Source organism: Biomphalaria glabrata, chromosome 4 (assembly GCF_947242115.1).
Source record: "Biomphalaria glabrata chromosome 4, xgBioGlab47.1, whole genome shotgun sequence".
NCBI classification, from domain to species: Eukaryota; Metazoa; Mollusca; class Gastropoda; family Planorbidae; genus Biomphalaria; species Biomphalaria glabrata.
Window position 1 is genome coordinate 18977186 of NC_074714.1, and position 21154 is coordinate 18998339.

At 33.3% G+C, this 21154-nt stretch overlaps 1 protein-coding gene across 1 annotated transcript; it reads left to right on the forward strand.

Moving 5' to 3' along the window:
* The first annotated feature begins 5292 nt into the window (after window positions 1-5292).
* LOC129925917 (involucrin-like) lies at window positions 5293-9109 on the forward strand. Its single transcript, XM_056027505.1, has 3 exons — window positions 5293-5587; window positions 5723-5907; window positions 8474-9109. The coding sequence occupies exons 1-3, from the start codon at window positions 5293-5295 to the stop codon at window positions 9107-9109; spliced, it is 1116 nt and encodes a 371-aa protein (XP_055883480.1).
* Window positions 9110-21154: the final 12045 nt, after the last annotated feature.

Consider the following 21154-nt stretch of genomic DNA (forward strand, 5'->3'; position numbering starts at 1 on the left):
AGACAACAGTACCGACGTCTCACTCACGACTCCATACGACTGACTTTCACATTAACTTTCTGGCTTATATAGAGTCCCTAATCGCTTGTCCAAAGTTGCACAAACATGGCTAGTATCCTCTGGAATAACACGTGAGGGAACGTCACATCCTGTCTTTGTTTATACATGTAGATTCCAGAAAACATCGGCTGCAGTGTCATCTTGCCGGGGTCACAAGTTGTGACCTCTATCTGTCACTGGACATTGCTAGTACATTCTGGAATAACACGTAAGGACACGTCACATCCTGTCTTTGTTTATACATGTACATTCCAGAGAACACCCGCTGCTGTGTTATCTCGTCGGGGTCACACGTTAACCTCTTCCTGTCACTGGTCATTTGTAACACTAGCAATACAAATGTAAAAAAAAAAAATTAAATCTAAAACAATTGGCATAAATCTGATTAAAATATGTCAAGTGGATATCTCCCTTTTTAAAGAGCCTTCAGTGTTTGTTACTATTAATAGTAAATAGTTGTAAAAGTGGTGTATTTTTATGAAAAAAATTATTGCATGAATGATTTAAAAAACTAGATTTTTCGCTTTTAGAAAAGAAAAAAGTAGCCGTTGCATCAGAACTTTGAATGGAATAAAATATTATGATGTCGGATTTTCACTATCTTCTATCACTATTTACTGTCTTCCCATCGCTTTTTCTATCTTTCTCTTCATCTTCTTCCTAGTACTGTTTCCTGGTTCCACGACAATTCGTTCACTGACATTTCGTTCACCAACAAATCGTTCACGACTTTTCGTTCACGCGACTATTCGTTCACCAGACATTTCGTTCACCAGACAATTCGTTCACGCGACATATCGCTCACGGACTATTCGCTCACAGACAACTTGTTCACCGACAACTTGTTCACCGACAGTTGGTTCACGACAAATCGTCCCCCTGTTTCCTGAATATAGGTCTTTTCAAACCCTTTGCAAGCCCTGAGGACCTTTTGATGTGGCCATAGAGTTTGAGTTTACGTTTTTTGACAATGTTTAAACGGTCATCCTGTGGTCCAATTGTTGTATTAATCCTGTTTCTAATCTCTTGATTCGTGATGTGGTCTTTGTGACACCTTGGCTTTAACTATGTCTTTATAACTTTCAGCTCATCAAATACATATGAATATTAACAATAAAATAATAATAACATTAATATATATCCGTATTCTATAGTGTGAAGTTGTCAGTCCAAATAACAAAACAACATCTTGTCTCTTCTTTTGTATCGACAGAGAAAGGGTTGTAGCTATTGGTACTTTGTAGTTCATAGTTTCTGATATTTTTTTCTTAAAAAAATGGAAACCTGCTATTTTATCTACCTAAGCGGACCACTGTGTGGGCCGATTTTGAGTTTGTGTTTCTACAAAACTTTCGTTGTAGCCTTGTTTGAATTTATTATTAGGCTATTTGAGATAAGAATGTTACGACGTGTATGTAAGTGTTTTCCAAAGAGAATAGTTAAAAGGGATAAAGAGGTTTCATAATCATAATCATAATCATAATCCCAATTTATGGGAGGAATTCGACAGAGCTCGTAGTGTCTGGCAGCATATGCGTCACCCAGATCGCGACGATCCGTAGTTGCGGTTAAGGAGGTCAGAACAAGCAATCATTGCACAGTATAGGACGGAACATTGTCGTATTTGGGCATACTTTGCCTGATTCCGCCCGAACTACGACTCCTGATGCCGTCACTGTGGGGAGAGAGTCGAAACAAAGTCGAGTGTCCCCAGCTCCAAGAGCTAAATGGGGATAGGACGAGTCTGAGACATGTATGGTAGCTACGAGGCATTACGCCGAACGGCCCAGTTTCTTGACAAAGGATTGAGTCCTTCCTGCTCTGACTTTTCAATAGGAGTTCATCTCAGGTCACTAGTGGTCATTGTTATTGTAAAGTCAACAAGACCGTGTCATAGAGACATACTAACGCGGTCACTTCACAAAAGACAATGTTTTTCTTAAAGCTGATGTAGTTCACTTAAAGATATTTTACATAAACATTTTTATAGTTCAGTTATACATCGTCTACCTGCTTAGAATCAAATAATACAACATAAAATCATCTCATAGAGGACCAAAAAAAAAAGGGGGGGGGGTGAGAAGAGGATGATGCTAATAATTATGCATTTTTATGCATAAATTGGGATAAATTGATTATGATTATGATTATGATTATGATTACAAAGCAAGTCTGAGCTTTTAAAAGGCTGTCATTTCAGTCACTTTGTTAAAACTGTTGAATGCTTCGAAGGGGCATTTATTCAAATATTGAAACTTTAGTTTTTTTTATTGTTTCTTATAAGCGGTGATTATTTTTACCTGCCCACTAACCGCACCTTCTGCCGTCGCTCAATCCGCCACTAAATGGAGAACCCCTTGGACGGAGTCCAGCTTGACAACTTTGATGTCCGCAGTTGTTTTTTAAATGTCTTTCGATATGAAAACACAAGTTAGACCTCTTTCTCTATATATTGACACAGGTGATACTTTTTAAGATTCTTCTTGTTTTGTTATGATGTCATATGAGGTTATTTTTTTTATCAGCGTGTTTATTTACCCGACCCTTTACCCCTTGACTACTCCTGTAGTCGTCTCTAAATATTGCCATCTTTTGAACGGCGTCACGTTTGACACCTTTGATGTCCACCACTTTTCCAATGAATGTATTCTGACATTAAAACACTAGTGATACTTTGTTTTTATTTTAACAGGCTGTAGGACATTGGACATTAACTACAACTTTTTACAATGGTCACATAAAATTTTGACTTTAGTAATAACTAATAGATAAACCTTAGTTATCAATTTCTAACAAAATGGTTAGAATCGTTTTCGAGATTCTATTTTACCCACCAATTAAGAGTTTGCAAGCTGAAAAAAAAAAGAATTGTAAAATAAAATTGATGGCGTTTTTATATTTGAATCGTTGATGACTTTATTTAAGTATATTATTTGAAATGAAATACTTTGCTTTAATTTCTAATGACATATCGATTTTTTTAAATTTTCTCCTTTTGTAAAACAAAATCAATTACAGACTTCAATAAAAGAAGCATCATTATGAATGCCGATCTATAGTAAGGTATAATAGAGTTCCCCTTTCAGATCTTATGAACTATAAGGCAGATGATGTAATAGATATCTGTTTCCGTGGTCTACAGTTTACGAGAATGTCATGTGGCCAGCAAAACTAACAATTGCCTTGACTTTTCCCCAACTAATCTCAAGTACCCATCAGAGCTAGGAGGACTAAGGCGCTCAAAGATCACGAATGTAAAAAATCCCAGTCTTCATTAAGAGTCAAGCCAGCCAAACCGCTCAGGCACAGCGCCCCCACGAATTTAGATTTACTTTATTTAGTTAGTCAAGGAATTAATTCTTTTTGTTCAAAACATAGATATTACTATTTCTATATCTATTCACTGTTTAGAACATTTACCAGTTATCATTACGATTATGGGGCAGATAATGTAAAGTTCATGTTTCTTTGGCCCTTGGTTAACGAGGGTGTCAAGTGGCCAGAACAACGAGCAACCACCATACCACAACTAATGTAAAGGTACCCTTCAGAGCTGGATGGGCTCTAAGATTCCCTTATTAAAATGCCAATAGCTAATAGTTAGATTTGAAAATTTAATGATACTTGTTTCTCACTTTCAAAGTACATATAAACCTTTTTTTAAAATTTATTTTGAAATATTCATACTTCTAAAGAAAAAACAAAATCAGGACAATAATTAAAACTTAAAAAATTCGAATACATCTTATGCTGATTAATAAAGATATTTGAATATTAAGGTCAAACCACAAATAGCTAGTATTTAGTATGTCTGTGTTTAGGATCGGAAACAACTTTAAAAAATAAAGCAAGTTTTAGAAGAATAAAGTGAAATTACTGGTATGTATCTGCAAGAAGAAGCTCATTTTCTTTTATATAAAACATAATTAATTAAATACCACTAATTGATTAACTAATTGGTCAATTTTTTATTGATTCATGTTTTGTCATCAACTATGTAAACATTTGCAAAATTTGAACTTATTCCTAGAATGGGAAGTGGGACAAAACGTAATAATAGATATAACTCCACATATACGGTTATATCATATTTATATCTCTTTTTTAATATCAAACATAATAATTAATTACCAATAAATATTTAACTAATTGTCTTTTCATTGATTCATGTTTTGTTAAGTACAATAAATAATTGTGTAAAGTTTGAACTTGATCACAGAATGCATGTGGGAGAAATAACGTGTACAATATTTTTAAACGACATACAACAATTAGCAGTAATTATTGAAGAGTCAAAGGTGCTTAGAAGAACAACATCAAAAGTAACTTAATAGAAAGAAAAGAAAACGCTTTATTATTATTTTAGCATTAAAATAATACATTATATTACATTTTTAGTTTGCCCTTGAAGTTCATCTAAAATTTAAATGTATAAAATGCAAAAGAAAATGCAAAAGAAATGTAAAAAAAAAAGAATATTTTTTTCCCCAACCTACCAAAAAAAAAAAAAAGAACAAGGAAAAAAATGCCCCACCCTCCCACATCTCAACACGATTTCCTTTATGAAAGACATACGGTCAGTTTACAATGGACAGCGGCTGGCTACGTACCCCTACTACTCTAACCAATCATAGCGCATTATCTGTTCCTGGACTGACTACTCGACCTATCGTGCCTACATATTACCGTTTTAAATCCGCCCCTACCGTTCTGTCGCTTTGTGACCTCAACTTATATAAAGCTGACCAACATTTCGACTGTCATCATTTCACGACTAGATCTTCTTGTCTTGAAAGGTTTAAATTTCTTATTAGTTTCACTGCTAGTGAATCCATATATGACTTTCATATTTATTTAATTGCACATTAAAACTTCTGTGCTATTCAGTGTGGATATATTGTTCTCTAGTGAATTCTAAAGCCTGAAGTAGAATGTTCGCCATAGAGAATACTCCTTCTCTACCTTCAACATCATCATCCCATCAAGAAGTTCCAGTTGTGTCTTCTTTAGCCAGTGATAGTGTGTTCACCATGGATGATAACTTTTTATTACCTTCAACATCATCACCTCAAGAAGTTCCAAAGAACACAAAGAAGCCAAATGGAAAAAGAAAATCTGCCAGCTCCTTCAAGGGAAAAGCTAAAAAGAAGAAAGACGCTAGCCTTGGTGAAGCTGGAAATTCTTCAGGAGAACAGCTAAATAGTGTCTCCTTTAGTGTGTAGTGTCTTTAACATGAAGGATAACTTTTTATTGCCTTCGACATCATCATATCAACTAGAAGTTCCAGAGAATAAGACGAAGCAGAAGGCTAAACCAAAATCTTCAAAGGGAAAAGATAAAAAGAAGAAAGAGGCTAACCTCGGCGATGGTGAAAATGTTTCTTTAGAACATCAAGTTTTGTGTTGTTTAACATTTGATAGTGTGCTTAACATGGAGGATAATTGTGTATTCCCTGCAACATCTCCACAAGAAGTTCCAGAGAATAAGACGAGGCAGAAGGCTAAACTAAAATCTTCCAAAGGAAAAGGTAAAAAGAAGAAAGAGGCTAACCTCGGCGATGGTGAAAACATTTCTTCAGAACATCAAGTAATTTGTTCTTTAACATTTGATAGTGAGCTTAACATGTAGAATAATTGTGTATTCCCTTCAACATCTCCACAAGAAGTTCCAGACAACAAGATGAAACAAACGGCCAAGCCTAAAGCGTCCAAAGGAAAAGCTCGAAAGAAGAAGGGAGACAATACACCTGAAGACCCTTATGCAAGAGTGAAACTTTCCAAAAGTCAGAAACTGAAAAAACTTGCATTAGATAAAGCTGAGCGTTTGAGACTTAAAATGAATGAACAGGTAAGAACAACCTTTTTTCTATTCATGTAATTTCATTATTAAGATAACATTTATTGTGTAAATTCTCATTTTGAGAAATATTACTTGACACCTTGAATGTAGAATATATATATATACATGGAGAATTTTCCTATCCTCTTCAATGAGTCATTTATCTCTTTGACTATTTGGCTTTGTAATGCATTTCTTTTAATCCAATTTTTTAAATGCAATTACTGTCTGGATAGAGTTATAGACCTTTATCAACATTGAAATAAATCGTTGTTTTTTTTTTTTGTTTTTTTTTTATATAAGCTACAATACATGTTCAATGGTCTAAAATTATGACGTTATATTCTGTTTTATGATATCAGTACAATACAATCTCTTAGATGTATGAAATGCTTTAAATAATATAAAGTTTATACCAAAAGAATTTATAGCAGATTGACGCTCACTTGAGTAGATCAGCACACTATGTTGCAAATACTTTTTTTTTTTTTAAATCTGGACATTACATGAAAACCACTTTAAAAAATAATGGAAAGTAAAAGCATTTGTGTTGGCCCCATTACACCATAATTTAAAAATGACCATTAAAAAAGAGTTTAAATTTACGATCACATTGACGACTATGAATTTTTTTGTTTACTTAACATTTTTAAAAACTGTTTTAATTTGCAAAAAAATCTTTAGGTTTTAAGCAAATATAAGTGTATTATGACTGAAGTCGATTGTTTCAGTATACACTAGTTTCTCTCCCTCCAAAAAAAGTAAAACTAAATATAAAAAGATATTTTGTCTAATGAAAAGTCCATAAAACGTTATTGTTTGCAAGAATCAACAGAGAGGACGCTTTGCGTGTGCGTTACTAAAAAGTTATGATAACAATATACAATGGGTTCTTTCGTTTAATATAGGCTCAATATGAAACTTTTTAATATACATTTGGACTATATTTGACTTTATGCTTATGTACTTTGTACTAAACAAAGCAGAGATCATTTACTTTGTATAAAGTTACATGGATCCAGACTCTTAATTTTTTTAAGCGCGCATATTAGACAATAAAAATATCTGATGCACATTTCTATAGTATTCATTCAAATATCGCATAAACTTTTCCCTTTGTAAGACAGAATTTTTGTATAAACACAAAAAAAAACAAAAAAGGAGAAAAATCTGACACAGGAAACTACAGACAAGTATCACTTACCAGCATCACATGTAAAATCCTAGAACACATAATATGTAGCAACATCATAAACCACTTAGACAAACATAATGTCCTCACACCATACCAACATGGCTTTAGGAAATATAGATCATGTGAAACACAACTAATAGGACTAATTGATGATTTTTTGTAAAGGTTTAGATAATAGTGAACAAATAGATGCTATCTTACTAGATTTTTCTAAGGCTTTTGACAAAGTTCACCACGATAGTTCGCATAATAAATTAAAATATTTCGGCATTAATGGTCCACTGCATCAGTGGATTAAAGACTTTCTGATAGGGAGAGAAAAAACTGTAATAATAAATGGCTCTAAATCAACACCGATAACAGTAAACTCAGGTGTACCTCAAGGAACAATCTTGGGTCCACTACTATTTTTAATTTACATAAATGATTTACCAAATTGCATTACTTCAGGAACAAAAGTCAGATTATTTGCAGACGATTGCATAATATATAGAACAATAAAAACAACACAAGACACAGATATTTTACAAAGAGAATTAGATGAATTACAGAAATGGGAATCAAATTGGAGCATGTCTTTCCACCCAGAAAAATTTCAGTTGTTAAGAGTAACAAAAAAACTAAAACAAATTAATTCCACTTATCTTATTCATGGCAAACCAGTAACACAGACTAAAAACGCAAAATACCTAGGTGTTATAATAAATGAAAAACTGTCATGGAATCCACATATTGATGAAACTACAAAAAATCAAACAAAGAATTAGGATTTATTAAAAGAAATTTCTATAAATCAAATAAGAACATAAAACTAAAATGTTATTTAACCTTGGTTAGGCCAATAATAGAATATGCATCCTCTGTTTGGGACCCCTCAACTCAAGAAAACATTAAGAAACTAGAACAGACACAAAATAGAGCAGTGCGATTCATAACAAACGAATATACACATTTGATTAGAGTAACACCTTTAGTAAAATCACTAAATTTAGAAAGCCTTCAGGACAGAAGGCTCAAAAGTAAAGTAGCAATCATACATAAAACACTGAACCATAATCTTCAAATACAAAAACAAAATTTAATAAAATACTCTGAAAGACACAAAGATAAAGGCACATTCCTCGTCCCATATGCTAGGACAAATTTGTACAAATACTCCTTCTTCCCTAGTGCTATTAGAGCATGGAATGGGTTGCCTGAGCTAGCCAGGAAAACCAGTGACTTGGCAGAATTTAAGTCATTGGTTAATATGCATGACTAAATGCATGACTCGTAGGACGTAATCATCTTCTTTTTTGAAGTAACGTCTGTATTATATAAGATAAGATAAGATAATTCTTTTTGATTCAGTTCTTATTTTTAATTTTGATTTTCTTTTAGGAAAGAACTCGTCAGAGAGCAATAAGGGAGGCCATTGATGAGCTGAAACAAATGGACATTCCTGACTTCCTAAGCGTGGACAATTACAAAGTTGGTTGTAAATGTCACACCTTAAAAACTGTCATCGCTTACATCGCTCACATGATGAGCCAGATAGAGAATCACGACCAGATTCACGGCTTATCTAAACATCTCCAGCAACAGACTCAGCTGCATCAACAGCGGCTACAAGAGAAACTAAATGTGATGCAACAAGAGGAGGCACAGTATCAGCTACAACAACAGGAGCTAGAGAAGGAAATACTGTTGCATCAACAGCAATCTGTACAACAACAGCAGCTAATACAACAGCAACATTTTCTACAAACTGCGACAAATCTAAAGCTTCAATGTGATTTACAGCAACAACAGTTGCAGTCAGATCAACAGCAGGTGATTCTTGATCAACCACAGATACAACTTAAAACACAGCAGATACTGCCTAATCTGCAACAACCACAACTACTGTTCAATCCTCAGCAACATAAAGAAATGCATCATCACCAGCAACAGAGTTCATCGCAACTATACTACCAACAGTCAGACAAAATAGTAGACCAACAGATAACACTCTCAGAAAAACATCAACAACCTTAACAACTTCCTAGTACCATGTACCAGCCTCTACAGTCTCAACAACAGCAACATATAGCGCGCCAATTTCATCCACAACAACCTGATGTACAGCCTCCAATTCCGGTACTTTTACACCAACAGCAGACTCAACAGGAACAATCTTTATTACCTTCTATCAACCCAAACCCTAGTCAGCTGTCGGCTCCACCTATGAACAGCGCTTCATTTAATCATGCCCCAGGATCTGTTGGATCTAATGGACAATTTAGTTCTATGTATCAGGGTCAGTACCATAACTGTGGAGTTAACCACTTTCAGCAGCCTGTATTAGCACCGCAATACTATTCAGCGCCGATGTCTTGGGCACCCCATGGCCAGCACTTCGGACATGTTTCTGTAGGTCCTGATGTCAATTTAATGAATCAATGCCTGAGCTCAACAAAGAAACCCTGTCGCAAAGCAAGGTCTAAAAAGGGTAGAGCTACTACCCCGGCTAGAGCAGCAGAAGCAGCAGCATCTACAACAGCATCAACTACATCAACAGCACCATCTGACCCAGGCAGTCACACTTGTGTAAGTTCTAAAAGGAAAAAAAGAGTTCTGAAAGACAAAAATAATATTGTCTTTGCTGATACGAGTTGCCCGACATTTTCTGACACAACCTCGGCTCTTTGCTTGCCAACTGCTGACCAAAGTGCAAGTGGCTCAACTTCTAGTGACAGCGGTTACTCAAGCCGATCCATCAGCAGAGAGTCCGACATAGGGGTCGATTATGCTAACAACAAAGATCAAAACAGTGACACTGAGAAGACGGATTGGCTGCTGGATGCCGCTTCTGTTGATCAGTTTTTTTGAAAACTTAGAAAAGTTATAATAAAAATATTGGCGATTTAACACAAAATTTAAAAATACACACAAATGCGATACTTAATACTAAGTTTATTCTATTTGTGATACAAAGCCATGATAGTAATTTTAATTACTTTTCTATATGATTTTAAATTGCCATTCAATAGGTAAGCCATAAGTATTATATGAAATAAGCTCTTTTTAATTCTTGTATTTTTTTTTTATATTCAGCCTATGTATACGTCACCTTCATTTACTGTTGTAGTTTAATTGATGCCACGTTAGTTGATGAATATGGGATTTTTAATGGTCCTTTTTCCTTTTGTTTAAAATCTACTTTAAACATTATTCTTAGAATAATATGTTGTTAATTTAGTATACCTTATTAGAAATCAATTCATTTGTGTGAACAATAACCATTAAGTCCATTCAGGAATTACTTCTAAATACATTAAAACTAGCATTCAGTTGAAATTTATTTACAATTTATATTTTTTCTACATTTTTATTCATCTTTTTGTTTAATCTCTTCATTTTTCTTGTTCTTGTATTATTAGTATTATTATTATTATTATATTATCCTTATAATTTTAACTTATTTTACTGTTATACTGCTTCTCTGGTCTCTCAATGTGTGATGCATCAAACATATTCCTATTTTAATGAATCGAATGGTGATTGATTCAGCAAATAATTTTTACACTGAAACAAATTTTTAAGCCATTGTATTTTTATTTTAACCATCCAGATTTTATTAAATAAAATGAAATAAAATTTTTCTATTGTATTTTAAAACTGTTTTTGTATTCTTTAATTGTTTGTTCAACCATTTAGATTTGTGTTTGTCTTTGTTGTTTATATAGTTGACTCTTTCTAATAGTGCGTTTTTAAGTTCAAAGTGTAGGATATAAAAAGTAGAGCACTAAATTAATTATCGGAAATGAATTCAAGTTATGCATAGATCTGCACACATTTAAAATATTATAAAGCAATAAATAAAGGGGCTCTATATAAGTGATCTATAAACATCTCTGGATATATTTTACAATACAATCCAAAAGCACTGACAGGGCTATTTTTTTAATATAAAGAATTCTTTAAAGGATTATAATTCTAATTTTGTTTAATTCATTCCTTTTTTTTTGTTATTTTGAAAAGTAAAAAAAAAATTAATATTTATTCAAAATGCTGAAAATAGACGTGTATGACTAGAGGTGTTATACCACAGGACAACTAGAACAAATAAATCAGTAGATTTGAAAAAAGAAAGAAATTCTTGTATACATTTTAAAAGAAAAAATTCAGTATAGTGCTAAGCTGCATCGTCTACTTTACACAATAGGCTATACCACTTGCTGGATCTACTATTTAAAAAATAAAAATAATAATTATACAATTTTGTAAATTTACATATATACATATATACATAAATGTTAGATGGAAATTCAATGGTAAAGTTCTACAAATATTTTCTCTACTAAACGGGTCGTAAGGAAAACAATAAGAAACGTATGACATCTAAACCATATATTGATAATGGTTCCTGAATTAATATCACTAATAGAAAATATATACCAATATTATTATAAATTTTACTGAATAAAATACGATCTACCTACATCCAGATCACTATCAGAGTATACACTATATATCATTGACTAAAATAATATAATTGTACAATAGAACATTGTATCTATATAAGTCTATGTAAATATGCATTGTGGAGAATGTTGTAACGACGTAGTTGGTGTCCAGCCAAAACCTAATACATGTTCTAAAATGGACCTAGTTTGACTATTACTTCAAATCAGAATATATTCATTGTCATGGAAGCAGAGATCAAATATTACACTGTCCAACGGTCGCTCTATTGAGGAACAATGGTGAAGGCGGTGGCGGGAGTGGTCAGTACATACCGAGTCGGATGATAAAGACAACCACCGATAAGACACTCCTATGACAACCAAGCAAAACATTAAGAAAAAGAGAAAGTTTCAGTATTTGGATAAAGGGCAGACATTAGTATCAAACTGACTTTTTTTTATAAAACAATGTAAATGACATGGCCGTCTTATTTGTACTGCAATTTTTTATGAATACATATCACATATTTAAAGGCAGCTCGGGAGACCAATTATATATATATATATATATATATTCATTCATTGGCCTCTTTCAGTCGTAGGACGACTATGGTTCATCTCAGAGCACACTTCCACATGTGGCTGTGGAGCCCTATTTTGGAGAGACACTCCCGTACACTGATAGCGCAGGTTAAGGTGGCTTTTGCTTCGTGGTAGAAGAGCTGGCCGTTACTACAATCAGTACGTTTTTCTTCCTGAGCTGAGACCCATGTACTTTCACTGTCCATAGCTTTCTTGGTCACTGTCTCTCTACATCTGGTGCGGTCTAGAGCTATGTCTTCCCAATTGTCAGTATTGATGTTCACTGATTTGAGGTCACGTTATATTACATCTATGTAACGTAGTTTACTTATTTACTTTACGGCCTCTGGTATGTTGGCTGATTCCATAGAGTGGAGGGGAAGGTGATTGCAAAAAGTACTAGATTTGACCATATGTTACATGATGTGTGTGTATATATAAATACGGTTCGGGTTTACATAGAGTTTTGAAAAAAAACAAATTCGCCCCCCTTCACTCAAACGTTCTGGAACCTCTGGTGGTACAAATTTTTCTAACGTTTGATAAACAAATACTAGACAAATAACAATCAACAAATTAGTAGGTCCCTAGATAGTTTCATTTAAAAGGATCTAGAAAAAAAAATTCAAATTTTCAACCCTTAAATGAAACAATGCTATAGATCTACATTTGTTAGTATCCTATTGATGATTCAGAAGTCCAAATCTATAAAGTTTATTGTTCTGAAAAGAGAGAGAGAGAGAAATTTTAAAAAGTTGTTACAACAAAACTCAAATTAAACAATAACGTTGAAAATTACAACAAAAGTTGGACTGTTTAATTATTGACCTTTTTTTTTCTTTCCAATCCAATAAACAAATTATCATTCTAAAAACTTTGATCAATTTGAGAAACAAAAAATTAAAACCTATACCTCTCTATTTCCCATGACAGCAATGTAATGTATTTGATAACATAAAACACATTAACTTAATTATTCTTTTATCTTGAACTGAATTATCGTGTAAAGACTTGGTTAATGTCAACTAGTAATAGGAAAGACAAAGTCTAACTTATGTTTTAATACAGCATACATTCATTCTTTAAAGCGAGGATATCAAAGGTGTCAAGCTGGACACCGTCCAATGGACTCTTCTAAGCAGTGATATTTAACGTGGCGTTGATAAAGCCTGACCGAGTGAGGTACGAACGAGTTTTTGTACCGCTCTATTTCAGGAGAATCGTGTAAAGTCTTGGTTAGTGTCAACTAGTAATAGAAAAAACAAAAGTCTAGCTTGTATTTTAATATTCATACATTCATTTTTTAAAGCGACGGACATCAAAGGTGTCAAGCTGGACACCGTCCAATGGACTCTTCTAAGCGGTGATATTTAGCAAGGACAACGTGAGTTATCAGTGCGAACAAGGGGCGGGTAAAAACAACAACCGCTGATAAAACATTCCTATGACATCAGAAAAGAAGAAATAAAGTCGAGCTTGTGTTTTAATAACGAAATATATTTATTTTGAAAAGCGGCGGACATCAAAGGTGTCATGTTGAACGTAGTTTAGGTGGCTATTCTTTGAGAGGTGGTAGTTTGCGACAACTGTGGCAGTGGTCATTGCGTTCTGAGGCAGGTAAAAATAACAACTGGTTAGACACTCTTAAAACATCATGGTAAAACAATAAAAGAAATTTAAAGTTTCAATATTTGGATAAATGTCGGTCTAGCGAAGCATTCTACCGTTTTAACAAAGTCACTGAAATGACAGCATCCTTTAAACTGAGACTTTATTTGTTGCTTTTTAAAAATAGAAAGTTTGGTTTAAAAAATATTTAAAGACTAGTTATTCTCTATGTAATCCGTGTAGCCTTTTCTTAAAAATAAATTAAACAAAGTAGTTACTATACTGGGATACATTTATTTATAACTGACAAGACTTATTTTTGTTGACCAAAAAAAACCCCTGCAATTATCAATGACATCCCAGTGCACAATTCTGTGAATTTCAAGCTAGAAGTGTAAAACCAACAAAACTTAAGCCTCTCAGATAGAAGTTTAAATGACTGTAAAAGTTAACAACAATAAAAATATACCTAATTGTTATAACAACCGAGGGGATAATAACAACTGACATCACAGTCAGCTTCGATATGATATAGTAAATAATATCAGCCACTGCACCTCCTCACTCCCGACATTTTGTTTTCCATTATGTTTTAGTGTTAGATTCTACTGCAGGAAGACCCAGTCTTAACCAGAGTGTAAATCAACTCGTACCATTATTTATCTGGTATAAATCTTGAAGCGGACTTCCACGGCTTTAACAAAAACATTGGCATTTGTGAAGTGACCGTGTCGGTATGTCTCTATGACACCGTCTTGTTGACATAACAATAACAATGACCACTAGTGACCAACACAAAAGCTACGCGACGAAGATAACTCAGCTGCATGATCACAAACTACATCAAGATTTTCTTATCTCAGCCGTCGACCGACTAAAGAAAGAAAGAAAATGTAAGAGCCACTCCCTAGGTTACAATCTCTGCGTCCTGACTACCACCCGCTACCTTTATATTCAACATAGTTTCAGAATAAAGACAAAAGTCTCTTTTGTTTTTCTTTCTAGAACTTAATGCAAACTCCTGCTTAATGGAGGATCCGTAATTTTCAAGATGTATAGACGTCCAATACTGAGGAATTTCAAATTATTACAATCCCCTATTTCTAATAGTTAGAGATGTACACTTGAAAAAAAATGTTTATTACAAGAAAGGGCAGAACAGGTCCATATAGAAATGACTTGTATTCCTTTCTGGCAAATGCATCCTCCTGGTGTCGAGAGCGCACTATTTAACTTAAGTTCCATTCAGACTGTTTCTTTGGTAAACGGTTTACGAGCAAGATATCATGTGGCCAGCACAACGACCAACCGCCATTAAGTTAAACTAAGGTCAGGTACCCCTTAGAGTTGGGTGAACTCAGATGCGCTTTAAAAATCTGTCTTCACCAAATTTGTTATTTTGAATTTCGGGATTTATTCTAGTAAAATAAATTAATATAACGCAATTTAAATCAAAAAGATTAATTTCAAAGAATCACGTGTAGTTGTTTTTAACTTTAAAACAAACTAGTATCGATAATGAGATAACTTGACCCACTGGAATGAAAATGTAATTGTAATGTAAGTCAGGAGAGGAAGACTTCTGACCTAGATTACATTTAATTTTCGTGCCAAAATTGGGGCATTATATTTTCAACAGCTTTTCTACTTTTTTGGATCTAAACGTGAAAGACGAACAGACATATCAAACAAAACTAATAGCGGCTTTTTCCAACTACGAAGGCTGCTTTAATATATATATACCACTAGTATATATATAATAACTAATCATTGGATGATATCACTGACTTTGCTATTTTTGTTGAATAGAAATGCTTAATACGTATGTAATATTTCCAGAAATCTTGTGCAAATCATGCCTTATATTAAACAAATAAAACTAAAGTAAGGTTCCCCTTTCAGACCTTGTGGTCTATAGGGCAGATGATGTAAAGGTCATCTGTTTCTGTGGCCTACGGTTAACTAGGGTGTCATGTGGCCAGCACAACGACCAACCGCCTTTACTTTTGCCTTTACTTTTCCCTAACTAATGTCATGTTCCCATTAGGACTGGATGGAGTCAGAGGCGCCAGAAGAGTCCTCGGTTCGGAAGCCAGGCGCTTAACAGCTCGGCCACCGCGCCTCCTATTAAACAAGAGCTTACGTTTAATTTTTCTGAATGAATAATAATGATTTTAAATAAAAGACTTACTATGTCACTATCAATATCTTTTTTTTATAAATTATAGCCATTTCAAAAGTGAAGATTATTATGTTCCACGCATACTCATATATTAATCTATTTATGCAAATTAAATAGAGACTTAAACTCTGCTAAGTTGTCGGATTTTGTGGCTGATTCAGGCAACCATTGCATGTTTCAATGGCATAAGGAAAAAGTAGCACTTGTACGAATTCGACCTAGCATATGGAATAAGAAATGTGACTTCATCTTTTTGTCTTTCTGAGTATTTTAATTCGGTTTTGTTTTTGTATTTGTACATTATGATTTAGAGTTCCATGTATCATTGATACTGCTATCCCGAAGTGTGTATATGTCGTCTAAGTTTAGAAATTTTGTTAATGTTTCATTGCTTACCACGTAAAAATGTGCTATTTGAAGCTCACAAGCCGCCACATCAATTACAGGACGTCTGGTCTTATGTTGTAGATAAAGAGTTATTTAAAATCATTAATGTAAGTTTCAAACTGCAATCTAAATTAAAACTTCATTCTATTGTATTGTTTAAACATATTTTTTTCTCCCTTTATTTTGCAACATCCAACATCCCCCCTCTCTCTCTACGTCTCCCCTTCGCTTTCTCTTTCCCCACATTTGTCACTCGAGACCCTCCCCAGTTTTAACACCCCCCCCCTCTCTCTTTCTCCATTATTTACTATATATTTTATTCATTCCCCTTTCCCACCCCTCCATCTCTATCATTCACTCCTTTTGTTTCTCATTTTATTCCTTTCAGACTATGTTTATCTGGCTTGACTACACCTTTGCTTTTCTCTTTCCCTTTCAAATGTGGATAGAAATCCAAAATCGATTTCGGTGATACAACAATAAAAAAAAAGTTATCATTTTGGTATTACAACTTAGATGTCCACCTATGACACGCAGTTGACTTAATCCTAACAATGACCACGGGTGACCACGAGCGACCGACGCTTTTGCAAATGTGTGTAGTGAGCAACCTAGTTTCCACAATCATTGCTGTAGTTACTATCCACGTGATAGCCTATGTCGCTTTCCTGTTGATTCTTTTCTCTCTAGTCCAACTAAAGAAACAATAGTGTAGGTCAACTCTGTACTGGAGTAACATTTGGGCATAGAATAGAATACAGTCATTAGACTACCGATAGGCCATCAAAAGACCGGATTGCATTTCGGCATTGAACTTAATTTCCACTATGAATTTTAAAGCCCACGTCCAAATTAAATGTAATTCTCAGGACGACACAAAGATAAATGTAGAATTCTTATTAAAATTGCTAGGACAAATTCATATAAGTACTCTTTCATTTTCTTCAAGCTTGGAATTGATTGCCTGAATCAATAGGAAAAACGAATGGTTAAATTTATAAAGTTTATCTATGGGGCAGAAATATGTAAAGGGGATTTGATTCTTTAACCCACGATTAACGAGGGTGTCATGTGGCCAGCACAACGACTAACCGTCTTAACTTTTACACAACTTATGTCTGGTACCCATTACAGCTGGGTGGAATCAGAGGTGCCTTAAAGATCCTGAAACTAAAAATCACATTCACCCTCCGATTCTGAAAATATGAAGCTTAATTTTATTAAATAATGAAATAATAGACTAGACTATATTTTGTATTTTAATTTGTCAAAGTAAAAAACTATCTGTGAAAATGTAGTTCTTAAAATTAGATCTAGATCTAGATCCTTCAATCTTTACCTGTAAACATAGTGAACAAAGCCTAGATCGATAAAGTTATAATGCTTTCATATAATTGGTCAACTTTTTTTTTTTAGGGTCTTAAGTTTGTTTTAGGGCTACAATACATACACTACTGTCTAAGTTAGTACGCAAGGAACAATTCCGCCAAGTTTTATCAAGATTTGTCAAACGGTTTTGATTTCTATTCGGCACATACATAATACATACGCCTTACTTTCTACTTTTTAATATAGATTACTTTTTCATTGATATTCGCCATCCCTGCTCCCTGCACCCCTCTCGTTTTTTTTTTTGTTACGCCACGGCGCCATACACCTTATCTCTTTTATCTGCTGTTTTTTATTTTGCATTCGAAACGGAAAATTATTTCTTTGCACGTTGGCAAGCATTAAATAGACGTCTACCTTGGTATGACAGCTTTGATTTCGGCTGATAACGACATCTTGTTTATCTAATGGAACAATGACCACGAGTGACCGTCGCAATGATCAGGTGGTCGTTTGGATAGCAACCATATTGAATAAGTTACTCGTAGACTGCCACACCTATAAGCTCTACATACAATGATTCTTTTCTTGTATGTCTCTATCTATCTATCTATCTACATATCTATCTATCTATCTATCTATCTATCTATCTATCTATCTATCTATCTATCTATCTATCTATCTATCTATCTATCTATCTATCTATCTATCTATCTATCTATCTATCTATCTATCTATCTATCTATCTATCTATCTATCTATCTATCTATCTATCTATCTATCTATCTATTTATCTATCTATCTATCTATCTATCTATCTATCTATCTATCTTTATATCTTTATATCTATCTATCTATCTATCTATCTAATCTATCTATCTATCTATCTATCTATCTATCTATCTATCTATCTATCTATCTATCTATCTATCTATCTATCTATCTATCTATCTATCTATCTATCTATCTATCTATCTATCTATCTATCTATCTATCTATCTATCTATCTATTTTCGTCCTTCTTTTCTCTTTCTTTCTCTCAGACTTACACAACTCTCTTGTTCCTTCTTTTGCCCATTTATTTCTCTTTCTCTCTCTCCTGTATTAGATTAATTTATCTGCTCAAAACTCACAGTCTCAATCTAAAGTAAAGAATCGGATCATGTGGCTATATTAAACATAACTCAATTCTGAAAACGATACAGTTCATTGAACCCTGTATAAAGTTGAAAGAGTTTAAATTGTTGGTAGATTTTGTTCAATGTTAAGACATCAAAACATTTAATCTCATTAGTTGATCAAATGTTAAAGAAAAAGACTAGACCTGTGAAGATGGAAATCAATTACAATTAACATACGAGATCTTAATTGGTGGTCGAAGTCGGGTTTGTGCTAGTCTATATAAATAGCAAACCAATGTCCCTACTAAATAGAAACTGAATCGATAGAAATTATAGAAGAAAAGAACACTTAAACCTATCTATGAATAGATAAAAGAACATTTATGCCTACATATGTACAAAGAGATTTAGATTTACCAATCTACTTTGACAATGAACATTTAGACCTAACAAAGTACATTGACAATGAACATTTAGTCTTACTGGAGTAGAATTCAAAGTAATTAGCATTTACATTATCCAATAATTTAAAACTAAGAAAGTGTGACAATATGTACAATCTATTGACTCACTGACTACAAAAAAAGTTCTTTAAAAATAAGCGAAACTATTTTTTTAAAGCTATATCATATTGCCTGATTCATTATTCACTTTTTCTTTGTAATTATGTGCAAGTAAGTATAATATTAATTAGATATTGGTATAAGTAGCCTCCCCCTCACCACCAATACATGACAAACCTAATGGAAATAGGGCACTTTCTAAAGGAAATCACTAAAAAGGGTTAACTCATATCTAATCAAATACCAACTAAATGCCGAAATGATTTTTCATGTTAAAAAAATATTTAGAAATATTTCAAATTAAAAAGAAAATAATCATATTAGTTAGAGCCTAATAATGATGATTCCACGTTATTATTAGTGCTGTAAAATTCGTAAAAAAATAGAGGAATAAATTATACCTATACATCATATATCATATATATATATATATATATATATATATATATATATATTAAATTTTAAATAATGGGTGTTGTTAGATATGTAAGTATCAATGGAGTATATATATATATATTCTGATTTTTTTAAATTTCTCCCCACCCCCGGTTCTAGATAAAACTAGAGAAGGCAATTTCAAACATTAAAACAAACTTCTTTTTTTTTTGTGCTGTGTCCATCTTTTGTTACTATAGCTAGTAACCAATCAACGAGAGCCACTACCAGTCAGTAGTCACAATACACTATTGTTTCGCTACTCCCAAGTGGTCAACTGTGGGAGTGACCTAACTGCCCAGGTGGTGGCCTGTATCCTCGCTTCTCGCATGCCCTATTTAAGCTTACTTGTCCGGCCTACAGCGTCATTCTTGTCCTGATCTTCTAAACTGTATCAGTCTTAGATTCAGTGCATTCTTAGCGGATATTTTTTGACGACTTTAAACTGTGTTGCTTAATTCTCTGAGGATTATTTTACATTCTTTTCTAATTGTGCCGTTCATCTTTACCTTAGTGCGGGTAAGTAGGCCTACGTTATTGTTTATATGTATTGTTATTATTTAATTAACATTTCTTTTATTGAAACATAATTTAAAATATTACGGTGAAGTAAATCTCAATAACAGTTCTGGTTATAGTTAGGTTTATGAAATATAGTATGTTACTGTAAAGTAAATGTCAATAACATAGTTAGGATTAGGGTTATGAATAAATTTAGACTGATACTGTCAAGCAAATGCCTTTAGCAGTAAAAGTTAAGTCTAGAGTTATGAAGTAAATCCTACACTGTTGCTGCAAATTAAACAGATGTGGCATGCGATAACGCATAAAGCTTTTCTAGACCTCAGTTTCTTGATTTTTAAGACAATTTAACATTACTATGAAATTAGTTTCATAAAAACAAAGTTCTTTGTGAAACTGAATATTTAGACTAATGTTTATTCTATTTGAATAAGTTTAAGCTTTAACGTAAAGTTTTGAGCCTATTGTGAACATGTCTTATAAAATAGATAGATAAACTTTTGTTGAATATTCTCTATCAAACATTTTTAGTTAGTCCATTGTATTAAATGTATTGTATTAAATCATAAAATGTTTTATCATTACTAGTTGGTCAAGTACACAAAATAAAATAAGTTATTTCTTATGATCTTATTTGCCCAGATTGTGAACGTGTATATCCCCATTCTCAATAAGATGGACTTATTCGTTTATATATAGTCTGTCATTCTACACATGTTTGTAACTCGTACATGGGGACAGTTTGAGTTAGGGCGATCTAACATTTAGTGAAAATAACTACGTTGAATATATGGTGAGATGACGTTTACATCTACAAGGTTTCCTTGTATACACACTTCAACAAAAATCTGAATTAAAAATAAAGTGTCCTTGAGATTCAAACTAAATCTATAATGCCCTATCAG